The sequence below is a fragment of the Paroedura picta genome, chromosome 11, assembly GCF_049243985.1.
Source record: "Paroedura picta isolate Pp20150507F chromosome 11, Ppicta_v3.0, whole genome shotgun sequence".
NCBI classification, from domain to species: Eukaryota; Metazoa; Chordata; class Lepidosauria; order Squamata; family Gekkonidae; genus Paroedura; species Paroedura picta.
In genome coordinates this window covers 25,738,043-25,761,961 of record NC_135379.1, presented here as the reverse complement: position 1 = coordinate 25,761,961, position 23,919 = coordinate 25,738,043, and the positions used below count along the sequence as shown (strand labels likewise).

At 41.1% G+C, this 23,919-nt stretch overlaps 1 protein-coding gene and 1 long non-coding RNA gene across 6 annotated transcripts in view; one reads left to right on the top strand and one right to left on the bottom strand.

Annotated features, from left to right (window-relative positions):
* The window catches only part of LOC143821098 (uncharacterized), a 69,701-nt gene extending 46,593 nt beyond the window's left edge, over positions 1-23,108 (bottom strand). For 2 of the 3 annotated variants that reach the window (XR_013225667.1, XR_013225668.1), the window contains exons 1-2: positions 23,049-23,088; positions 22,676-22,788 (exon numbers count right to left, since the gene is read on the bottom strand). This is a non-coding gene — a long non-coding RNA (uncharacterized LOC143821098). Of the gene's footprint in view, positions 1-22,675; positions 22,789-23,048 lie in introns of all 3 variants that reach the window. The other variant, XR_013225669.1, reaches the window with a different exon arrangement.
* Positions 1-23,240, top strand: part of LOC143821096 (uncharacterized) — an 87,508-nt gene extending 64,268 nt beyond the window's left edge. For 2 of the 3 annotated variants that reach the window (XM_077304726.1, XM_077304724.1), the window contains 2 exons: positions 13,322-13,462; positions 22,343-23,240. In XM_077304726.1, the coding sequence (XP_077160841.1) occupies positions 13,322-13,462; positions 22,343-22,412 (211 nt within the window). In that variant the 3' untranslated portion in view covers positions 22,413-23,240. Of the gene's footprint in view, positions 1-13,321; positions 13,463-13,904; positions 14,012-22,342 lie in introns of those variants that run through there. The other variant, XM_077304725.1, reaches the window with a different exon arrangement.
* Positions 23,241-23,919: the final 679 nt, after the last annotated feature.

Here is a 23,919-nt window from a genome sequence, read left to right as displayed (position 1 = left end):
AGGCCCACATAGAGTGAGTTACAGAACTCTAATCTGGAAGTCACCGTTACATGGATCACCATGGCCAAGTGTTCTGGGAAAAGGTAGGGTGCTAGTAGCCTAGCTTGGCACAGATGGAAAAACACCATTCAGGCTACCTTCATGATCTGAGCCTCCATAGATAAGGAGGCACCAAAGATCACCCCCAAATTCCTGGCCGTTGGTACAGCCATGAGCTGCACCCTGTCCAGGCAGGGGAGGCATGCTTCCTGATCCTGTCCCTGTCTACCCAGCCACAGGACCTCCATCCTGGAGGGGCTGAGTTTCAGACAACTCTGCCTGAGCCATCCAGCCACCGCTTCCAAACATCTGGCAAATGTTTCCAGGGGGGGTGGAGTCCGGCCATCCATCCATCAGGAGATAGAGCTGGGTGTCATCCTTTTCAATCTGCCCACAATTTGAATTCCTTCGTTAGGTTGCAGACTTTATCAGTTCCCCCTTAAACTGCCATGAGAGCTGACAAGTGCACTGTGTGAAACCAAAACTTTAAGTAGGGTGTATCTGTTTTTCCATTAGATGCACGTAATTGCTTTAAAACCTTCTTTGCCAAGACATTTTTCTTTACTATGACATGAACAGCATATACAGTAAAGCTAAAGGAAAGTAATGATTAAAAAATGTGAATTATCTGGAAAAAAGTTATTCCTCTGTAATACAGTATCACTAGGACTAGCGGAAGAGGCCAAGGTGTTTTATGATACCATGCAGTTGTAGCAAGTATTGGCAGACAGCCTAATCAGCTAGTTGTTCTTTTCCAGTATATTTCTGCATCAGACCTGAGCTGAAGGGCCCACAGGAGATTTAGATAACTGGACCAATACTTTTGTTTTGCAAGTAGTGAGTGTTAATATAATTTTAAAAGTCTGTTGTTTTCCTCTTGTCCATCACCTTATTCTGTTAAAACTAAATCATTAAGAAGCTATTTCAGCTAACACCTTGTGGAATTTCCAAAGTGGGCTGTACTTAAGTCTGGTACTAAATAAAGGAAGGCAGAATTTTGAAGTTAATATATAACATATTGCTTTCAACTCAAGGCAACAATACCCTATTTAACACTGTCGTAATCATTGGTCTTGACCCCCATCCTAAACATATTTAAGATGTATCAATTTGCACAAGCATTTTGTATTTTTGTTATTATTATTAAGAATTCTCAGTCAGGTATTTGACAGGTAGATGGTGGTTGGCAATTTGAGATCTAGCCAAGTTCCTTGGAATTGCAGATGTATCTTTGCAAGATTTGTTGTTGTTGTTATGAATTATCACAGTCAGATATTTTAGTGGTAGATGGTGTTCTGCAGTTTGAGATCTAGCCAAGTCCTTGGAAATTGCTGATGTCCTTTCACAGCATTCTTGCTGTGTCAATCAACACTGTTTTCTGGAGCTGAGCTGGTGTTATTTGCTCAGTGCCCAGAATGTTCAGATGTTTCTTGAGACTTATAAGCTCCAATGACAACTGGCACAATTGACAACTGGTACTCTTTTGTGGTCTTTTCCTGTTCTTTCCTATTCTGCTGTTTCCTGAGACTGCAATATCAATTATCCAAATCCTACTTCGTATTTTTTCTACAGTCGTGATATCAGGGTATTATGTTCCATAACAACATTTAAGCATGATTTGTTGATGTGGAACACATCTTCTAGCATGCCCCCTGAAACAGATATAAATAGTCCTGCCCCAGGGAGCGCACCAGAAGAGGTCAAGGCAGCTGCAGGTGGTACAGCAGGTAGTCAACTGGGGCAGCACAGGCCATCATGGGAAGGAGGCTGTACCATTTCTGTGCTACCTGAGGATACCTGGGCAGTTGCAGGGTGGTGGGTTGGATGCCTCGCCCACCACTGCTCCTGCCCGAGGCCTGGGCAGTTATGGGACAGCACAGAAGCCAGGTGGCTCAGTACCACCCCTGCCCGAGGCCTGGGCAGTTACAGGACAGTGCAGAGGCCTGGCGGGCCAGCACTGCCCCTGCTGAAGGTCGAAGCAGTTATGGGGCAGTGCAGAAGATGCCCAGATCAGCACTGCTGTAATGGTGAGTCTGGGGAGGGGGAGGTGGGAAAGAGGAGGGGTTCTGGGTGGGGGCAGGTTTGAGAGAGAAGGGAGTCTGAGTGGGGTGAGGTGGGAGGGATAAAGGAGTCTAGGTGCGTCTAAGGAAGGGGGGGACCAGGAAGGAGGTCAGGTAAGCCAGAGGTAAGGGCGGTGAGGGTGGGAGACGAATGGGGGAAGGAGGTTGTGTAGGTGTTGTGTGAGAGGGACCAGGGAGGAGGTCAGGCAAGTGAGAGGGATAAGGGGATGAGGGCAGGGAGGAATGTGGGGCAGAGGAGAAAAAGTTTGTGTGTCTGTGTGTGTCTGAGGGAGGGGGAAGGGTGACCAAGGAACCCCTGAGCAGGTAGGTGTTCCACATAGCTTGTGAGAGCCAGTCTGTCACTAATTTATTTGTTATCTGGGAACCATTCTTTATGCCATCAGCCATGCTTGGTTGCCACTAGTTCTTTGCAATGAGGCAGTTTGCCCTGCCGCATCCTATGTCTCCACAGAAGATTGTTTTCACTGGTGTACTCCCTGGATTTCTGACTCCAGATGAGACATCCTGGATAGAAAGGTTATGCTGTTTGTGTGTGTGTGTGGGGGGGGCTGTTTAGAAGCACAGTAGCAATACTGTGTTCCTAATCAGAAAAAAATGTGCAGGTAACTCAGCGGCACTGTGCAATGCTGTGGAGCTTCCTAGGGCATTTTGTGTCCCTCCTGGGACACCATAGTTAGCCCAGGGTGGGGGCCAACATAGGCCTTGATGTCACCCATGTGTACAAAAGAGAGCTGGCCGAATGGAGTAATCCAAACTGAAAAAACTCAACCAATTGGCTGGTACAATAATGTAATCTTTTTGGTTATGCTTATTCCAATTTATTTTGTAGATATTTAATGTGGATGTTTGCTGGTTTAAATCAAGGAAACATCACACATGTAAATATGTACTAATACTTTGTAATAACCTGTTTTAGATAACAAACCACTGAAGAAGAGAACATCCTTGAAAACAGGCCACTGAAAAAGATAAAAATTTTGTGTATGTCCAGAACCCATTTTGGTTTATGTTTGCACGTTAAATATCTACAAAATAAATTGGAATAAGCATAACCAAAAAGATTACATTTTTGTACCAGCCAATTGGTTGAATTTTTTCAGTTTGATGCCACCCATGGCAGGAAAGGGAATGCCAAAAGAATCCACATTCCCTGCCATGGGGCAAACGGGGGCTTGATTCAGGTCAGATTTGGGCCAGGGCCAGGGCCGGGCTGGTGCCATCTGGAAGTGGAGATTGTCCCTGCTGCCAGACAGGCCTTTTTCCCTCTTGCAAAAAAGGTCACAGTGCAGAAAAGAAGCCTGTTAGTGGGGAGGGGACATACACAGTGGGCCACTTCAACCCTCTCTGTTTGTGCTCCCATTCCTCCACTATTACAACTACTGTCCTCATCTGTCATCTTGCAATGTCTTGGTGAGAAGCAGCCCATATTTTTCTACAAGACACCACTTGTCAATATATCCTTAATAAATAAATCCCATTAAGCCTTTATCAAAGGGACTGAACAATTTTTCACCAAGCTATTGGTAATCCTCCCCCCCTCCCCAGCCCTTTTAAAACAAAATGTGGCAAACAGTACATATTCCACTGGGGCTCTCAGACTTTCATGAGAACTGAAACTCTTTTGAGAAATTGGTAATTGGAAGTGTTTCCTTGGTCAACATTCTGTACCTCTCAGCAGCTTGCCTGAGACTTCACCCATCTTTTGCAGCGCAATGACATTGGTGCCAATATGCCATGGCCACTGAGACAGTCCCACTTGGAGCTGCAGTCTGTCAGGGCCATGGAGTCTAGAAGCACCAACTGAGCTGCTGGAATCAGCAGTAGGTGTCACAGTCCACAATATTTATATTGACAGGAAGTAGGTGGACATCTGGTTTATATGTCCTTCCTTCCTTCCTTCCTTCCTTCCTTCCTTCCTTCAATCCATTTTTGCTCAAACAATTATTGCATTTTTAAAAATATATATATTAAATTTATTATTGTATTCATCTTCTTCCTGCATACTTTTTGGGTCAAACTTCATTAGTAAGAACAGAAGCATCAAAACTTCCAGCAATCCTTTTTCCAGAGTACTGAGAAAACTCTGGCTGAATCAAAAGCAACTTCACCATATCCAGGCCATCTAAAGCATATTAGGGTTTCATGCCAGAAATTAATATAGGTTGATATACTGCGTATCCTTTTAAAAAGTTCTATCTAAATGCCATCTGTGAACTGCCTATTTATTTCAACTATCCTCCCACAGGATGAGCCATCCTGATTAAAATAGGCTATAAGTCACATTACATCAAAGTTCTAGCGCACCAAATGTCACAATATCATTTGTGTTCACATATATGTCTCTATAGACTGCTTGCTAAAACTTGAACACTGTCAGTGTGACAGACCCCTTGAAGTCTTACAATAGCCTATTGACTTTTCTTTGTGTTCATCTTACTGTGAATTATTTCTGGTAGTTCACAAAACTACCTTCTGGGTATTACTTAAGCAGGCCTTCAATGATTCTGCCATAGATCTTTTTTGCAGAACTCAAGGTACGTATTGTTCCTTAGTGTTAAAAAGAAGAAACTTGAACTTACACGTTGGCTTAAAGATATACAGCCTTCTGCTCTGTCAACTATCTTCACAAAAACAGCAATGCCTCAACATAGTAAAGTAGCTTTTAATAAATTTGGCTGGCCAATTTTACTATGGTACTCAGGGCTTTATCTTCTTCCCCCAGAAGACAAAACCAGTCAATAAATACTGCTGTGCTGAAGATACAAAGAGTTATCAAAAGATCTGGATAAAAATGTTCACAGACTCTTTAATAAAGACATAATTTATGGAAATGGGCAATTGAAGGTTTCCAAGACATGGAGTTAAAGAATACCACCTGATAAGTAACAACCCATTTAGGCCCCAAGGGACTGGAGTAGACATGTTTTTCCCCAAGCAGTTGGTAACCTTGGTTTTCTTTTTATTTCTCCCATTCAGTCTTTCATTTGGAGAAAACTCTTAAGCTGGTCTATTCAGAATCCTCCTTGGAGCTACTCAGTGAGGCTTTTTGCCAAGACAGTATTTTTATAATTACACTGTTATTTGTTATTTAGCCTGTTATTCTTGTAAGAGAAAGCGTTAAGGAAGAAAAGTATAATCACTCCCTGAGGACTGTCTTTTGTATTCACCTTCTCCTAGTGCACTTCCTCACCCAGTCACCACTGTACCCACAGAGTGAGAAATGGACTACTCACTAAATTTGCACAAGACACCAGACTGGAAGTAGTGGTAAACATATGGAAAGATAGAGATATATTTCAACAAGACCAGAACTCACTGGAAAAGTGGACATATGTGACTAAGATGAAATTTAATAAGGATAAGTGCAGAATTCTGTATGAGAAACACACATATTAGATGGGCAGACACACGTTTGGGTATATGAACAAGATTTTTGGGCATGGATGGACTGTAAGCTAAATATGAGCAGTCAGTTTGATCTAGCACCAAAAATAGGCTAATGCATTCTTGGGGTGTATTAGCAAAGTCATGACATACAAATCACAGGATGTCATAATCCTACTACACACCATATTGGTAAAGAAGCATTTGGAATGTTGTGTGCAGTTCTGAAGACCTTACTTCAAAAAAGGATGTGGACAGAATGACGTGGAAAAGAGCAAGGAAGATGAGCAGGGGTCTGGTGGACAAACCCTATGATAAGAGGCTGAGGGACTTGGGAATGTTCCGTCTGAAGAAGAGGAGGTTTAGCAAGGATATGATTGCTGTCTTTGAATATTTGAAAGGCTGTCACTTAGAAGAGGGCAGGGAGTTGTTTCTGTTGGCAGCCAAGAATAGGACTTTCAATAATGCATTTAAATTGCAGGCAGAAATGTACTGACTGGATATTAGAGGGGTTTTTTTGTTTTTGTTTTTTACAGTAAGAGAAATTCAGCAGTGGAGTCGGCTGCCTAGAGAAGTGGTGGGCATCCCATTCACTGGAAGTCTTCAGGCAGTATGTGGATGAACACTTTTCAAGTCAGTCAAACACTTGGGCTGATCCTGCATTGAGCACGGGGTTGGACTAGATAGCCCCTTCCAACTCTATGATTCTTTACCGGGCTGCTATACTTGAGATTATGGGAGCTCATTACCTCTTAAATGGGATCAGCATGTAGCAGGGACAGGATAAAATGTGTCATGCCAGAAGCATGTTATGGAACCTATTAAAATGATGACTGGTTGTGAAATAGGATGTTTGCAGTGCAATCCTGCATAGAGCTACTTCAGTCTATGGTCATTGATTTCTATGGACATAGATGAGAATAACTGCACAGCATTGTGTTGTAGGTTATTGCCAGGGACTATATTTATTTCCTGGTATTGTTTGTAAGAGGAATTTACTTCCCTATTACACCAGTCTTAGAATACCATATTGAATCTCATTGTTTTAAAGACTGAGAAAAGACATATTTACAGACAAGGGCCTATTCTGCATCTCTTGATTTTCCCGCTTTTATTCTTGCCGATCTCCGCCCGATTCGGGCTCGGGCATTATGAGTGATCTGCAACAAACATTATTTCCGAAACAAAACAGCTTTAACATACTTGCGTCATCTGCATCACGTTAGTTTAAATCGATTCCTGACGTTCTGACGTACTTCCCACCAGAGTGCGCCTGGATATGTTTTTTTAATTACTGTATTTGTACACTTTTCCATTTCTGTGCTGTCTCAAACAATCTAAGCTCTCAAAACAGAGCTGAACAGCGTATTTACCTGTGAAACAATTATTCCCCCTTTCTTTCGACTCCGTGAGTCGACCAGTCAGCAGGAGATAAACACGTTCAGTCAGCATTGGAAAGGGGGGGGGGGGTTGTCGACCAATCAGCAAGAGAAAACCACGCAGTGTCAGCATTGGAAACGCAGCGGTTGGTTGACCAATCAGCAAAAGACAGTTCCGTAACGTTACCATTGAGGAGGAGCGGGGGGAGGAATGCCGGTTAATCCGAGTGCCAAGGACATTTACACGTGGATCCTTTGGTGCATCCGGCACGGATTGGTGGATATTCTGGAAAATAAGTGCTCCCTGATATTCCGAGGCAAAGGTACGGTGAATGCGGGTCAAGGCATGACGGTTGCAGATGGAAAATTTGCATCAATGGAAATCAAACTGGAAATCGATTTCAGTGGAGACAGGAGGGACTGAATCGACCTGGGAGTGGAATAAAAGCTCCGTGCAGTTTACACCAAGGAATCATGAGGGATCCTCAGATAAGCTAGATCCTGAGATTGATGGGAAATGTTTTCCCTAGTTGCATGTTAAAATATAGGCCAGTGTAACATGACATAATTTCATTGCTAATGCAGGCCAATGGATATAACATTGAAATGACTCAGATGCTTGAAAGTCACTGCACGAAGTAGTGTACGGAACCAGATCAGAGAGCTAGAAAAAGGCAGAAAATAGCACCAAGGAAGGATTTGTGGCCATGGAGGTCATGGTCCCATGATTCAGATGAAAGGATAGGACAATTAAGAGCTTGAGGAAAAGTGTGGAAACACTGGCTCAGGAGATCAAACAGCTTCAGAGAGAAGTAGCCATATCCTGGAAAGGGGGGGGGGGACCAGAAAACCAGACAAGAATTTCAGTCAAGGCAAAGTTGGTATCCCAAACAGGGATGAGTGGGACCTTGGATGAACTAGCATGTATTGCAAAAGAACAACTCTGCTGGAAATGCAATGATCTAGGCAACTGTCCACACATTTAAATTACTTTTTTTGTTAACATGGCACAAACTGCATAGAAAATTCATGAGCTGAGAGTAGCATTTTTTTCTTTTTATGAGTCTTACAGACATGATGGCACTACATAATCTCAAAAAATTATCAAGCTGTTTATTTGACATCTATTTCTGATAAAATGAAGCAAGACTGTTTTGCAATATGTTTAAAACATCCTATCAGGCTTTCCTCTTCTGATTATTCTCATCACCATCGCAAACATCCCATGCGACTTTTGTCCATGTGGATCCTATAAATCCCAACATTGCCTTACAGTGATCTAAAGAGGTCCTCCATCCCTCTTTCCCTAGAGCAGAAGAAACCATATATTTACAAATGAGTGGTCAGATCCCTAATGATATAGAAGAGGTACGATAAGCCATTCCTTTGGCCTGGTTCCTACAGTAAATCTCTATTGATAGAAGGGATTTATATCATTGGGATTTCCTCACCTTGCCCTCTCATTCGAGCCCAAAATGAGATTTCCTCACCTTGCCTTGTCATTCGAGCTTTGCCCTCTCATTCGAGCCCTGGAATGCTGCTTCTGAATAGGAGACCCCTGGGAACAGCATGAGGAAGGAACCCGAGGAGATTGGGATGAATGAAAATGGTCCACCCTTCTATTCATTCTATGCATTGTGCAGGGGGTTGGACTAGATGACCCTGTAGGAACCTTCCAACTCTATGATTCTGTGATTCTATTCACAGACATTTTTTTAACAAAATGCCAAGCCTTTGTACCCAAACTGAGCATGCCATATATGGCCCTCTCATCTTAATCCTCTGTGTTAAAACATTCTTATGAGCGGAGAGTGGCTGGTTTAAGGTCACTGTGAGCTCCAAGGCTGAGTTGGAATTTTAAATCTGGTTCCCCCTTACAGTTCTAGCCTGACACTCTAACAACTGGAGCATTCTGGCTATCAGGTATGTAAAAATACATCAAGCAGATATAACATTTTGGGTGCCTAAACAATTATTCCAAGGAAATAATTCTGGGGATGAAGTATGGTTGCCAGATCCAGATTGAGAAATTTCTGGAAATTTGGGTAAGGAAGCAGAGAAGGACAGGGACCTCAGCAGGGTACTATGCCATAGATTCCACCCTACAAAGCATCCATTTTCTTGATGAGAAATAATCTCTGTAGTCTGGAAAGGAACTGTATTTCCAGGGATCCCAAGGTCCCAGCTGAAGGGTGAAGAGATATCCTGGAGAAAAGTGAAGGTACATTTTCTTGGATGCTTTAGGATGCTTTGGGCTGATCCTGCGTTGAACAGGGGGTTGGACTAGATGGCCTTTATGGCCCCTTCCAACTCTATGATTCTATGATTCTAAGTGATGCATCAATTCAATAATGTCCCAATACTGAAGACATCATAGAAACCAAAATGCTGTAAGGTCCTTTGAAAATTGTTATAAATATGCAGTGGCCTTGTTTTGACAAATAAACTGTTCAATTTTTTTGCAACTCAGAACACCACTTTTTCCAAAGAATTTACCTGACTTAATTGCTATATTTGGTTTCAATGGGTACACAGCAGGATTAAACCTTTAAACTTAGGTAACAGAATTGTTTAGGTAACATATTAATGCTATAAAACACTGGAGAGAAAAGAACAGCTTTTCATTTGGTACAAAGAGGGATACATAAGGCATTTGTGTGTGGGGAATTAATTTCCTCAGAGAACACTACAAGAAATATTAGAAACATTTTAAATGCAATTAGAGGGAAGATACGTTTGAGCTGGCTGAGAAGTGATCATTATAGTAAGCATCCAAGGAATCAGCAACATATTTAACAGCTTGGCTGTCAGAGCTTTACCCTTTCCTTCCTTCCCTTCCCACCCATAACCTCAGAGCAAGATTTTCCCTACAAATTTGCTTGGTGTAATAGGTCTTGACTTGGGTATTCCAGTCTCCCCCCGTCTGTGTTCATTGAGCTTGTGCAAATGTCAGTGGGATACAGAATGAGTTAAACTGTGTTAACAGATACCTAGAAATCCTGCTAGATGGAATTCTTGAGGGCAGCAGAGTTCTTTGCAATGCACCAAGCGGATCTGAGAAGGCGCAATTTGTCCTGAGAAAGGATTAAGTTTTCAAGGCATGTGGTGCAAAAGGGAGGTGGTGGGGAATTCTCAATTCCAATCCACCCATTCCGGATGAGAGTGTCTGAGCTAATACCCTCGAGTATGGTGCATGCATGTGGCTACGGAAGTAGCGTTAAGTTGGAATTTATGGGCACTTGCAATTGTTTGCCAGGAAATGTTTACTGCTTGCAGCCTTCAAGGATATCCCTGCATTTCATGTGATATGGCTTTATTTCCTTATATTTGGAAAACAGTGTTGCAAGTATCAATAAAGGAATCCTTAATGGAAGTGTAAAACAAACAAGCTATGCCTACTCATGTTTATAGAACCTAGTTGGAAATATTTGGATATCTACAAACATTTTGCCTACATATCTGGACCCATGCCATTTCTGACATATCAGCAGTGAAATGTATGTCCTATTTTTAGAGCCAAATGTTTTCATCACCAAGTCGAGGTATATTTTTTAAAAAGAATCTGGTTACTACAGCTGCAGTGTGATGTTTAATGAAAGAAGTATACATAAACTTTCAAAAGACTGGGTATAGAGCCTTTGAAACTTGCACTTACCAAGGTAAATCAGCGCTGGTCTTGTATTGCTTTTTATTGCAGTTTGGAACTCTGCTGCACTTTATATCTAAGACATTCATCTATCCATTATCACACTGGGATTATTGTTGTGATCAAAGCCAATGTACTACAGCAGAATTTATTTATTTGTTCATTTATGGGGCTTCTATACCGCACCTCATGATGGGTCACCTTGGGGTGGTATACAACATAAACCTGGTAAAAAAATTAAACTAAAAATCAAATAACCACTACACCAAGCTGACTCTCTGGCTCTTTATTGGGGGCAGGGGCTGTGTGTGTTTTAGTTTTAACTTGGGGGATGGAGGGGTGGTGGGGGTTAAGGAGAGGGGCCTGCCTGGGCTTGGCTTCTGGCCACTCCTGGGGTCAAGATTGTAAGTCATGCAGCTGGCAGAAGCAAGGAGGCAGGCAGGACCATGGGCAGCTCCAGGGCTTGGTGGGAGGGAGAGGGGCCTGACAGGGCCTAGTTGCCAGCTGCTGCCAGGGCCTAGTTTTCAAGCCTTGTAGCTGATTCTATAGCTGACAGAATCATGAGGTTCGCATGGCCCTAGGTGACTCCTGTGCTCCGGGGTGGGGGGAGAGAGAGGGGCCTGTTTGAGCCTAGCTGCTCTCTGCTGATGGGGCCTAGATGAGAGCCCATACAACTGACAGAAGCATGAGACTGGACAAGACCCTGGGCAGCTCTGCAGCTCCATGGCTCAGGGGTGGGTGAGTGATTGGATGTTTGTGAAGGATGGATTCTATGGCACTTAACCCCACTGAGCTACATGTTCTCTCCAGGCTCCATCTCCAAATCTCAGTAGTTTATCTGGCAACACTACTCCCCTAAGGTTGCTAAGTCCCCCCTGAACTCTGGTGGGGGACAGAGGTATAGGGTTGCCAGATCCAGCTTGGGAAATTCCTGGAGATTTGAGGATGGAGTTTAGGGAGGTCAGGGACCTCAGGGTGTACAATGCCACAGAGTCTACCCTCCAAAGCAGCCGTTTTCTCCAGGGAAACTGATCTCTGTAGACTGGAGAAGATCTATACTTTGGGGGGATCCTCAGGCCCCACTTGGAGGCTGGCATCCCTAGCCAAAGCAACTACAGACAAAGGCCTGGATCCAGTGTAAGGATGTTGCACAGCCTGTACAAGGATTCCTATGTTTTCAGGTTTCCCCTTGCTCTAGCAACTATCTCTGACCCTGTGAAAATATATTCTCAGGTCTTGCTAGGATTGCTAACTTCCTGGTGATACCTGGAGATCTCCCAAAGTTACAAGTGAACTCCAAATCACAGAGATAATTTCTCCTGAGGAGAATGCTGTTTTGCATGGTGAACTTTATGACAGCTGAGATGAATGCTCATTTAAGGTTCGCCATACTGCAGACATAAAAAAGAAATTAACCTCATTTAACAAGCATTTTATTTTATGAATGATGCCATGCACATTGTCAAGAAATGAGAGGTATGACAGGAAGGCATAGTCAGGTGAGACTTCCAGTATGCCTTGAAGACTGAATAAAATTTCAGGTGTGCCTCTATGGTCAAAAGGTTGAGACAGGCTGTTATATTATGTTGCAAAATCTCAGCCACCATTGGGGAGATCATGGAGCAACCCACATAAACATTGCAACTGCCTTAGTAGAGGCTGGAAGTTTTTTGGGGGTAAAGGACAAATGGAGGCAGTGATGGAAGGAGCTGGTAGCAGGAGGAGATGGGGTTCCCCATCTTGTATTAGTTTTATACGGTGAAAGAGTAAGTTTCTACATTGTTTACTTAAACATACAATGGCTGTACATGAGTGGGAAACTAAAATATCCTCAGTAACCAGGAATGTTTTATATGTGATATTTCTCCTGCTAGAAAAACAATCTAATTATGATACACTTGTATGTAAGTACTGATGACTGTATACATTATATTTTCCTGTTGTACCGCTGTCTGATCGCATAAATATAGCATACTAAGGTTTCATTTGATTAGTATTAGGATCTTAAATACAAACGAAAATCATCATCATCATTTCACATAAATAAAATCCAGGACATGTGTGCACAATGCACTCACTACCTGATTGGCCCTCCAGGATCTCATTCCCCCTAGAGGACCAGTCAAATAGGCAACACCCCACACCCAACTGCCCTTGCCTCCTCCTTCCAGATGCAGGAAGAGCCAGCAGTCAGGAGAGCCTGAGTAGTGGGGTGGCTGGGTGGGAAGGAGGGAGAGGCTGGGCTGCTGAGCTGCAGGCCTGGAGGCCAGTGCCTCAGCAGCTACTGTCCAGGTCAGGGGGATCAGGAAGTCAGGCCTTGTGGCCCAAACATCCTTACCTCTTCCTGGCCAGGCCTTGGTGGTGTCCACCTGAGTCCAGAAGGCCTCCTGGCCCAAACTGCCCTGCCACCGCCTGGCCAGGTCACCCATTGCGTAGAAACATAAGAGAGCTCATTACCCTACCTGGAATGAAGCAGACTGCCACCTCATTACTGAAGGGTTCTTTTGGGTGTGGTTCATTTGCTGCATATATATACATGATGAAATTGAGTAGTTTTAAACATTCTATGAAGGGCCTCACAGTGCATATTAAAAGCCTTATCAATTGTAATTCTTCCAATATCATTTATGTAATTATGTGTTCATGTAAGCTTTTGTATATAGGAATGACCAGCCACTCTCTTAAAGTACGTATCCTTGAGCATATTTCAAGGATAAAAAATGAAATATGGGATGCTCCACTCACAACTATATGGAAAAGACACATTCACTGAATGATTTCTTTTTTTGCAGGCTGGAACGTCTGAGCGACTCAGGACTGGAAAAAATTGACATTGTGAAGCGTCTTCTGCATAGAGAAGCACAAGTGTTTTTTGAATTTGACACTCTGCATCCTTCTAGACTGAAAAGTACTCTGGACTTGTCTTCTGTAAAGTAAGAATTAGAGATTACACTGGCTAATTTCTTCAGTCTGACATTTCCCCTTTGAATGAAAATTGATGTCTCATGGTAGACAACAATGAAATACTGCATGACTGTAGCAGGGCTGGGACCACTGTAGGAAAGGTCCACTGGTTCCCCAGGTCAGCTTGAAAACCATTGTGGTAGAAGTGATATTCGTAGGTAAGCATATATCAGGCTAGAGATTATTGTTTTGTTATATATAAGATTTTGTTATATTTAATGTTTTTGGAAGTATATGGAATAATGTATTTAATTTGGTTGTAGTAGTGGAAAAGTATTTAAGATATTGAATATAATACTTTAGGAGTGGATATAGTTTATATGAACAGGATGTGAAACTTTATTACACATTTGAGACTAAGATCAAATTAGAGAATCATGGCAAACTATATCTATGCATATTTGTCTACAGTCACTGAGGAAGAGATTCGACAATGAGCAGTTTACCTGGGAGCTTGTTTTGACTGACTGGATTGTCCGTGTGTATGAAGTCTACCAATACAGTTTACTGAAATAAGAGTAGTTCACCATCGTCAGTTTTCTTTTCTTCTTTACACACCTTGGAAGCTAAGCAGGTCAGTCTTGGTCAATATTTGGAAGGGAAACTATCAAGGAATACCAGAGTTGCTACGCAAAGGCAGGCAACGACAAACCACCTCTAAATGTCTCTTGTCTTGAAAACCATATGAGCTTGCCATAAATTGACTGTGTTGACAGCGCTTTAGAGACACACATTGCTTATTAAGAGTAGAATATTTAATACTTTAAAAAAAAACTGCATCACCACATTCTATATTTTTAACAGAAATGTCAGATCCTTGGAGAAATACTTCCAGAATTAAAATGGCTGCACTATCATATTCATTTCCATTTCGTTAAATGTATGTCATTTGCTACCAGTTTGCTTAGGGGCATATATGTTCCACTCTTGTTCAATCAAGAATGTCACATGTTGCAAGTTAATCCAATTTGGCTGTGCTTTCTCAAAATTGTCAATTTGAAAAAGTTGAGGGAATGGAAAGGCTTTTGCTTGCTCATATGATTCCACTATTCTAGCATATAAGGAAGAGATTAAGACTGAGAGCACATGACTTTGTCAGTTCTCTAGGAACCAGAGCATGTATGAAATCTCATGGGGTTTTTCTAGGAGAAGGTATATAAGGTTTTAACCTCCAGCTTAAGGACTTTTTGACATCTGTTAGACACTTTGACCGATTATGCACGGAGCTGATAATCCAGAATTGCGGTAGCAGGGCAGCCCCAATTATGCACACTGCTGCCACCATCCCAGCCCTGGCATGGCGCAGCACCCCGGAAGATCTGCAACAAGGATGCTGTGGGTGCCAGCGGGGGTTGGATCAGGCCAGCCTCGTGCATAAGCCTACAGTGTTCCTGGAGGGATACTGCACGTCTCTGTTGGCTTTGTGGAGTCGCGGAGCTGACTGGGGAGTCCCCTCACCCCCACCTTGGTGGGAGAGCGGCATGCTGCTCCCTGCCATTTTCTGGAGAGGGCCCCATTCTCCCCACTCCCCCCCACTCACCTTTTCACTGTTGCTGCCTCCAGGCAGTGAGCTGAGCTTTCAAGCCTCAGCGTTGTGTGTCTGCATGTGCGCACACCCTCACTACGCCAGGGCAGCCTGCATACTCTGGGAAATTCCTCCCTCGTGAGTAGACAGGAAACACCAGGGCATCTTGCCCCCGGCGTGATACCCGGTAGCAGCCCAGCTTGGCTGCTGCCGTGCATAATGGGTCTGTGAGAGACAGGGTATTAGACCAGGTGACCATCAGTTTGAATCTGCAGTGGTTGGTGTAGTGGTTAAGATTGGTGGCCTCTAATTTGGAGAACCGGGTTTGATTCCCTGCTTCTCCACATACTGCCAGCTGACTGATCTTGGGCTAGTCACACTCCTGTTAGAACTGTTCTTGCAGAGCAGTTCTGTCACAGCTTTCAGCCCTACCTATCTCATAAGGGTGTCTGCTGTGGGGAGAGAAAGAGAAGGCAATTGTTACCCATTTTGAGACTCCTTCAGGTAGTGAATAGTGGGGTATAAAAACCAACTCTTCTTCATCTTCTGTTCTCATTTGGATTCTTCCTCCATTATGTCATGACCATTATTAGATGTATATTCCAGAAGTGACTGTGACTATTTATTTGTAGCATGGTTTCTCAAGGCACCTTATATATTTAAGTGCCGTCAGGTTGCTTCCAATTTACGGCAACCCTATGGATTAATGATCTCCAAAATATCCTTAAGAACTGTGCTCAGATCTTGCAAACTGAGGGCAGTGGCTTCTTTGACTGAGTCTGTCCATCTCATGGGATTTCCTCTGCCTTACAAAAGTATCAAACAATGCATTAAAATAGTGTAAATCATCTGATAAACATTGTGTTGGACTAGAATTATAAAATTAGAAAATATTGCCAACAAAGACAGCATAGGACATAAGCAATACAGAGAATGGAATAACCAAAGTAGAAGATGCTGCAGTAAAAGCAAGATAATCATACAGTAAACAAGAGAATAGATTATAATCTTACACTGTTTATAAGAGCACTGTCTTCAACTATTCCTTTATACCAACCTTTCTCAACTTTCATACTGTTGAGAAACCCCTGAAACATTTTCAGGCTTCGAGAAACCCCAGAAGTGGTTTCTCGAATATGGTTGGGAAGCAGAGCTGTGTACCCGCCCACCCCCTCCAGGACCTTCATTGGCCATTTGGGAGGGGAGAGTGGGTTGACATGAACATATATGGTCACATCACCCAATAAATGTGTAACACATTTTAAAATATATAAAAAATTAATTAACTCCCACCCATTTGGGAAACCCTTCCAGGGCTGTCAAGAAATCCCAGGGTTCCACACAACCCTAGTTGAGAAAACGTGCTTTATAAAGGTGTTCCCACTCCTTTATAAAAATGCACACCCAAACTGTTCTGTGGCAGACCCCTGTTTGCATCACAAGTTGGAATCTTTTTATCTCAGGCTATCTGTAGAATCTACAAATTCCTGTGCAGTCTCCCCCTTCTGACTCTGGGATGTGGTCTTTTAAATTACGATTCTCAGTAAAAAATTACACAATTTTCCCCACCTAGCAAGACATAACTCCTATTTATTTACTTATCTACTTCATTATGGATCCTCATCAACACCCTTCCACTTCCCTGAGATGCCACAGTGAGCGGCAGTATATAAATTAAATGAATAAATAAAAATAAATTATACCTCCACCTTCCTCCCCAGTGGGAACTTAAAGTGGCTTACATTGTTCTGTTCACTTCCATTTTATCCTCACAACAATACTGTGAGGTAGGCTAGGCTGAGCATGTGTGACTGGCCCAAAGTCACCTAGAGAGTTTCCATAGTAGAGTGAGAATGCAAAGTTGGGTCTCTAAGATCCTACTCTAACACCATACCACACATGGATTTGGAAAGATGGCCGTAAGATAACTGATCCTAATACCAGTGCATATTTTTCTGAAAGGAAAACAATGATCTTAATATTTTCTAACATTTGTAGTTTGGAATCTCAGAAGGATCATGAATGAAGGCTTGTTTTGGCATTATTAAAACTTCTAGGGATTTTTCCTTTTATTTTAATGGAAATGGGTGTGGGTTCAAAGTCTTTATATAAAAATAATATTTAGTTATAACTATTGTTTCACAAATAATTTGGCTCATATAAAGTATACATTAAAAAGATATGTCCAAAAACTTTACAATCTAAAACCAAGATCAAATCACATGTTGAAAAAAATACATTTCTCCTTCTTGGAAATATTATTTAATGTGACTTTCATGTAAAGGTGTTTAGAGGAAAGTAAAATATTGTTATAGGGTGAAAGCCAAGATGTTTTATGTTGTACCCATGTTATATTTTTATCTCCACAGTATATTACATTCATTGCAAAAGTAATGACACCAACTGAAATAGCATTACCTGTTTTACACTTTATTGTGTATGTGTATTATCTGACATATACAGGGAGTGTATGATGCATGGGGGCTTCTCTATCCACTGGAACTGTAAGATTCCATTCTTAATGTATATCACCATTCTGTAATGCAGACATGTCCTAGTTAGGAAGCCTGCATTCTTCATTAGTTGCATATCTGCACTGGAACACCAGCATATTTCTCAGGAAGGGTATTTATGCAGATATTCTCAACTGGAATGGCAGGCACCCCCTTGACTCTCCTGAGGCACTGGGAGGGGGGCTCGAAATGGGGGGAGGCCGGACATTTTTTAAAAAAACTTTTGCCACCAGGCTATTGTCGATTTTAATACTTTTATATTTTTGTCTGGGGTTATGCTTTTATGGATGTAATTGTGGGGATAGTTTTCCAATAGTTTATGAATGAAAAAGATTTCCGATAATTGTGGGGAGTAAATCTAAATAATTCATAAATATATATGCTGGAAATAATTAACACTCAATATATATTCATAATTTAAGGACACATTGATAATATAAAGATGGAGATAATTAAACAATTCAGTGGCTATTTATTTGTTCACCTAAGCAAGTCTAAAATGAGGGAAAGAGCAACTTCAATGCATAACGTTAGGCAGCATAACAGCAAGAACAGTTTGAGTCCAATGGCACCTTTAAGACAAAACAGAGTTGTATTCAAGATATAAGCTTTCATGTGCAAGCACACTTCTTCAGATACATATGACCTATTTAGTAATGGCATCAGCTTGTGAGATGCATAAAAGAAAATAAACAAAGAATTTATGTAATCTAAAATCAGGCTTAAGGTTTTGGTTATCAACTTTAAGGCCATACGCGGTCTGGGCCCAGTATACCTGAGGGATCGCCACTCTACCAACTCCTACCTCCTGGTGGTCCCTGGCCCCAAGGAAGCCCGCTTGACCTCAACCAGGGCCAGAGCTTTCTCCATTCTGGTCCCCACCTGGTAGAACGAGTTCCCAGAGGAGATCAGGGCCCTGACAGAATTTGAACAGTTTTGCAAGGCCTGCAAAAGGGAGCTCCTCCACCAGGCATTTTGTTGAAGTCGACCTAAACCATCACTTCCCATTGGCCCCCAAGCCCTCCTCCTATTACGACTGCTACACATCTGCCCAACGCACTGGGTTTTAGTAAGAGTTGAGCCAAGGCTCTTTGCAGTTTCCACCATTCTTTAATGCTATTGTTGTTATTATGTTAATGTTATTTGTTGTTATCCCTTTGTGGTTACTATAAATGGAGTTACCTGAATCATTTTCTTGTTTCATGTAAACCGCCCTGTGCCTTTGGGGAGGGCAATATATAAATATAATAAATAAATAAATGAATAAAATGGAGAGGAAAAAGGTAATATAACAGCAAATAATAAAACATTTAACAACCCCTCCCCCCAATTCATATCACTCAAAAGCTTCCACTTACTTTCAGAAGCATATTCAATATTAAGTTAAAGATGTTGAGTTCTTTATATTAAGAACAGAGACTAAAGTGTAAAAATGGAAAAAGTAAAAAAAAATCCTCACTCTATTCTGACTCCTGCCTCTCATGATGGACAGTAACCACTTTAGTCAACCTTTTAGAATGGACCATGAGAAAACAATGGCTGGAAGGATGCTTCAGAAGCCTTGGTACATGCAGGCAAAATCCAGATGGAGCTGTTTCACAAGGAGAAGTTTTGTCCATGATTCTCTGATTATAGCCTATAACATTGCAGATGCTCTATTCTTATCAAAACAAATTCAAATCATGTAATTATATGTTACATGACTGTTTGTTTTTGATAAAGCAAGACATAAAAATTGACAAGAATTTTTTCATATTATTTTAATAACAAGTTTTATAAGTACTATTATATATTATATAGTTGTTTCAATGAATCTTTTGCTGCATCAGACAGTTATCAGAGAGCTCCTGGTGAGGTTGTGATAGTAATCCACAAAGCACTACTGTTGCAATGTATCCATCCTTTCCCCCAAATATGCCCTATTTAAATCAATAACTGTTGCACATGAGCAGTTATGATAAATTGTTTAAAATATTTTAAATGAACATTAGAGAACACTAATGACTTTTTTTAATAGTCATTACATGAATTTAGATAGGGTTTTATTTCAGAAATATGCATTCATTTGTGAAATGGATGTTTCATTCTCATTTTCAATTTTCTGATTTTGATTTGTGGTTCATCTTGAATAACTCATAACATCAAAGAGTTGGAAGGGGCCATATGGGCCGTTTAGTCCAACCCCCTGCTCAATACTGGATCAGCCTAAAACATCCAGAATAAGTATCTGTCCAGCCTCTGCTCAAAGAAAGTTAGTGATGGGGTGCTCACCACCTCCTTAGGAAGTCAATTCTGTCACTGAACTTCTCTGTGAAATTTTTTTTCTTGATATCTAACCGATATCATTCTCCACATAGTTGAAACCCATTACTGTGGGTCTTATCCTCTGCTGCCAACAGAAATCTTTCCCTGCCCTCCTCTAAGTGAAAACCTTTTAAATATTTAAATACAGCAATCATGTCCCCTCTCAACTTCCTCTTCTCCAGGCCGAACATTCTCAAGTCCCTCAGCCTTTCCTCATAGGGCTTTGGTCCTCAAGCCCCAGATCTTTCTCATTGCTCTCCTCTGAGCCCGCTCAAATTTGTTCAGGTCCTTTTTGAACTTGTGAGTACTTGTCGAAGGCTTTTGCTGCACCAACTAATTGCAACTTATAGGTATAAATATAAGATAAACCAATGTTATTTGTAAACATGACTTTGAAATAACATATGTATACTACTCATGTGTGTGTTTTATCAAATAATATATATGTTGTACTATGGAATCCCCTTCCCATGAAAATTCTTGTGTCCTCCTCTATCATTATCTTCTATAGACCTTACTGTTTCACTTTATATTCCAATGCTGACATACCTTCCTGTTATGTTCTTAATTGTTGTTATAGAAAACAGTGTTTTTTATAGTTGATTTTTAATATTTTAATGGTTCACCACCTTGAGAATCCTAATTAGATAGAAAGGTCAGAATTACATATTTTGAATGAATGAAATAAATGCTGTTTAGAGATGACATTGAGAAGGGAAACTGAGATGGTAAGTGCAATCCTGCCTCTTTTAAAGGGATGCCTTGTGCAGAAAAATAAACCCCAACTCTGAGATCAAATAATATTTTTACATATTTACTTAACACATCTAATTTTTATAGGCCCTTGTTACCCAGTTGAATTGCAATTTCTTGTACTTTTGTATCAGTGCAAATAACTTGTGTGTTTTGCTATTCTGGTGTGTTTTAATAAACAAACATGGTTTTTGCCTTGGACAAAGGACCATAGAATCAGGGCAAAGGGGTCTAATTCTAAGTGTGCTTATCTAAAAGCGAGCTTTGTTGAACTGAATAGAACTTATCCCTAAATGTGTGTGTGTGTGTGTGTGCGTGTGTGTGTGTGTGTGTGTGTGAGAGAGAGAGAGAGAGAGAGAGAGAGAGAGAGAGAGAGAGGAAGTTAGATGAAAACTCAAATTGACCAGGTATTGAGATTTTAGTAAAATTACCTATATGCTGGCAGAAGGCCACATATTTCAGACTATAGCACAATAAATCTTAATTTTAGTAGGCAAATAAACTTCTGGCAGTAGGTAATTGTCATGGAATCTACTACTGGCATCTTTTTTAAAAATCATTATTTGAAGTATGAAGTTTAAACATTAACTTCTAGCTGTTCTTGAAATGAAGTTTTAACCATGTTTTTAATACAAGAAGCATACAAAAATATTAGGACTTATGATCCCCTGTGGCAACAAATACACGTCTTGAAACTTACTATAAAAAGCAAGATATGAATATAAGATTTGTTAGATTTGTTTATGTTAATATTCAGTTTTTAATACTGTAATGGAAATTTCATAAATAGGATGCATAAAATTAACCCAGGCATGAAAAGCATTATAAAGATAAGTAGATTCAGATTGTAACCCATGACTTCTTTGGGATAAGTAGATTCTGTTGTCTTAATACATTATGAAACATTCTATTTATAATTTCAGCTTCAGGTCATATCTCTTTTTTCAAAAATAGATCAGATACATATTGCAGAAAGTCTAAGTATGACTCGGTGGGCTCAGTTATTCTGAAGTTGAACTTCCATCTATGATAGTTCAAATGTCTATGAATGTTTTGAAACCCTAACTAATTGAACTAATTTGTAGAATTGTATGAGACAAGGGATATAGATAATAACTCCTTGGTATACATGGATATGACTAAATAGCAGTTACAGTGTGCATTAATTTCTCTAGTTCAATGTACCAATAGCCATATTCCTATCTAAACAAGAATATTTTGATTTGTAAGGGAAAACTTAAAGCTCTGAACACAATCAACGTGATGTTTAAGGAAGAGACAATAATGTCAAACAAGAACTTCTGATGGTTTTGTATCAGTGCAAGTATCTTGTAGAAGAAGAGAAGAAGAAGAGATGGTTCTTATATGCCACTTTTCCCTACCTGAAGGAGGCTCAGAGCGGCTTACAGTCACCTTCCCATCTGTATAAATCGGTATAGCATACAATCATTTGTATTATGTAAAAAAGATCTTCCCATCATCTTTAGAATCTTTCCCTGGCCCCTTGCCAAACAGGTTGCTTTGTTCAGCCTTTTCTTTTTCTTAGACGTTTAATTTGTGAACTCTCCTTCAGCCTTTTCCTTAAATTAGGGATCAAGTGTGAAAGCATCCTTCCCATCTACAGAATTAAAGAGCCATATTTCATATTGTCTTTGATCTGGAACATTAACTACTCTAACTTTTTACTCAGCTGTTGAAACATTTTATGGCTCAAACTGAGTTGTCCCCCTCCTTGCCTTTCCCTTCCTTTCATGACTTCTTGTTCCACACCAACAGAGGTTGATTGACAGCAACAGGTTGAGAAGAAATTTCAGGGCACATTAACATCTGACACTGGGGAAGAAGAGAACTCAGCCCAATCAGTGAATGCATTAGAGAAATCTCACCTATTCAAGATGAAACTTCATCACTGTATTATTTACCTGAAACAGTCGAAGTATGTTGAATTTGTGTCTCTGATATGTATTTCATAAAAACAATTTAAGCAAGTCTGATCCATTTGTTTTTTTAACTATCCGCTTTAGTATTTCATGGTAACTTAGTTTTGTCACACTACATAATTTTTGACATAAAGCACCATGCTATACCTTTATAGCAATCTGTCTCTCCAACTGTATAACATGTCCCGTAAAATGTCCGGAAATAGCAGCTTCAAGTAGCTGAGAAAAAGTTCAACCATTGTATTTTCTTGGTTTGACATCTTTAAGAAAACATATTAGAGCACATATTGAAATGATAAGCACAACAAAAAGCACACAATATTTCAACAGTATTGTAATTGTAGATATCCCTCTTTTCTCCCTGAATGAAAACAAAAATGTGCCTGTACCTTTGAAGTTGCCAGAAACTATGGCCATCATTAGCTCTTCCAGTAGGGCATTAGTGGTTAATCTGCAAAGTGGTTTAAATGTAATTCATACAGTAAACAAAAGATCTCACAAACTATTAAAATACTCTTACCAGCCATAGATCACTGCAGATTCCAGCTCACTCTAAAACTGCAAGGAGTACTGAAGCAGCTGCTGAACAAAACTTTTAGATTTTTTTTTAAAAAAGAAAGTCTGCAAAACTAATTTCCCACAAAATAGGGCTCAATTTCCGTTTAAGAAACTACCTCTTGCAACTCTCATACAAACTCTTGACTATTTTTTTCCCAGTGGCAAATGAAAGCATTGTGCGTTATATGTGTGTGTTCAACCAGGGAAGAATTCGGAATTCTCCTGAATGGAACCAAAGGTTCTGCATTTGGTAAAAAAAAAACATCAACCACAGCCCTCACACAAAATTAGGCAGGAAGGAAAAGAAAGTTCTCATGCCCCAATGATCGTTGCTGGGCAGTACCTGATCCCAATGTAAAAGTGAGGCTGCCCTGTCACATTTTGCTCTTTTAAAGAGCCTCCCAAGTTGTCTCCAGAAGCCCAGAAAATACAATCCCCACCTCCACTTCTCCCCAGCCGGGGTGGGATGGGGGGCGAAAAGTCCTCGAGGCGGGAGGATTTGTTTTGGCGGGCAACCATCTGCCCTTTGTTTGTGCGCCTTGTGAATATTTGCTTTCGTGACAGATACAGATGAGGGGGGGGGGGAATCAGCCATGAGTCAGGAGGAGACTTTCGGGGACGGTGGCGGAACGCGCTCCCTCCTCGGCTTCATCAGCGCGGGGCTTCGCAGGGCAGCGCGCTGAAGGCAAGCGCAGAAATGACCGCAGCCCTTCCTGGCACTGATGCGACGAAGTCTCTCGAGCAGCCCGTCGCAGGCGGGGGACTATTCTAAAGCACGGGGCAGCACGCGGAGTGTTTTACCCCGGGGAGGGGGCATTCCCGGGGATTGTTGC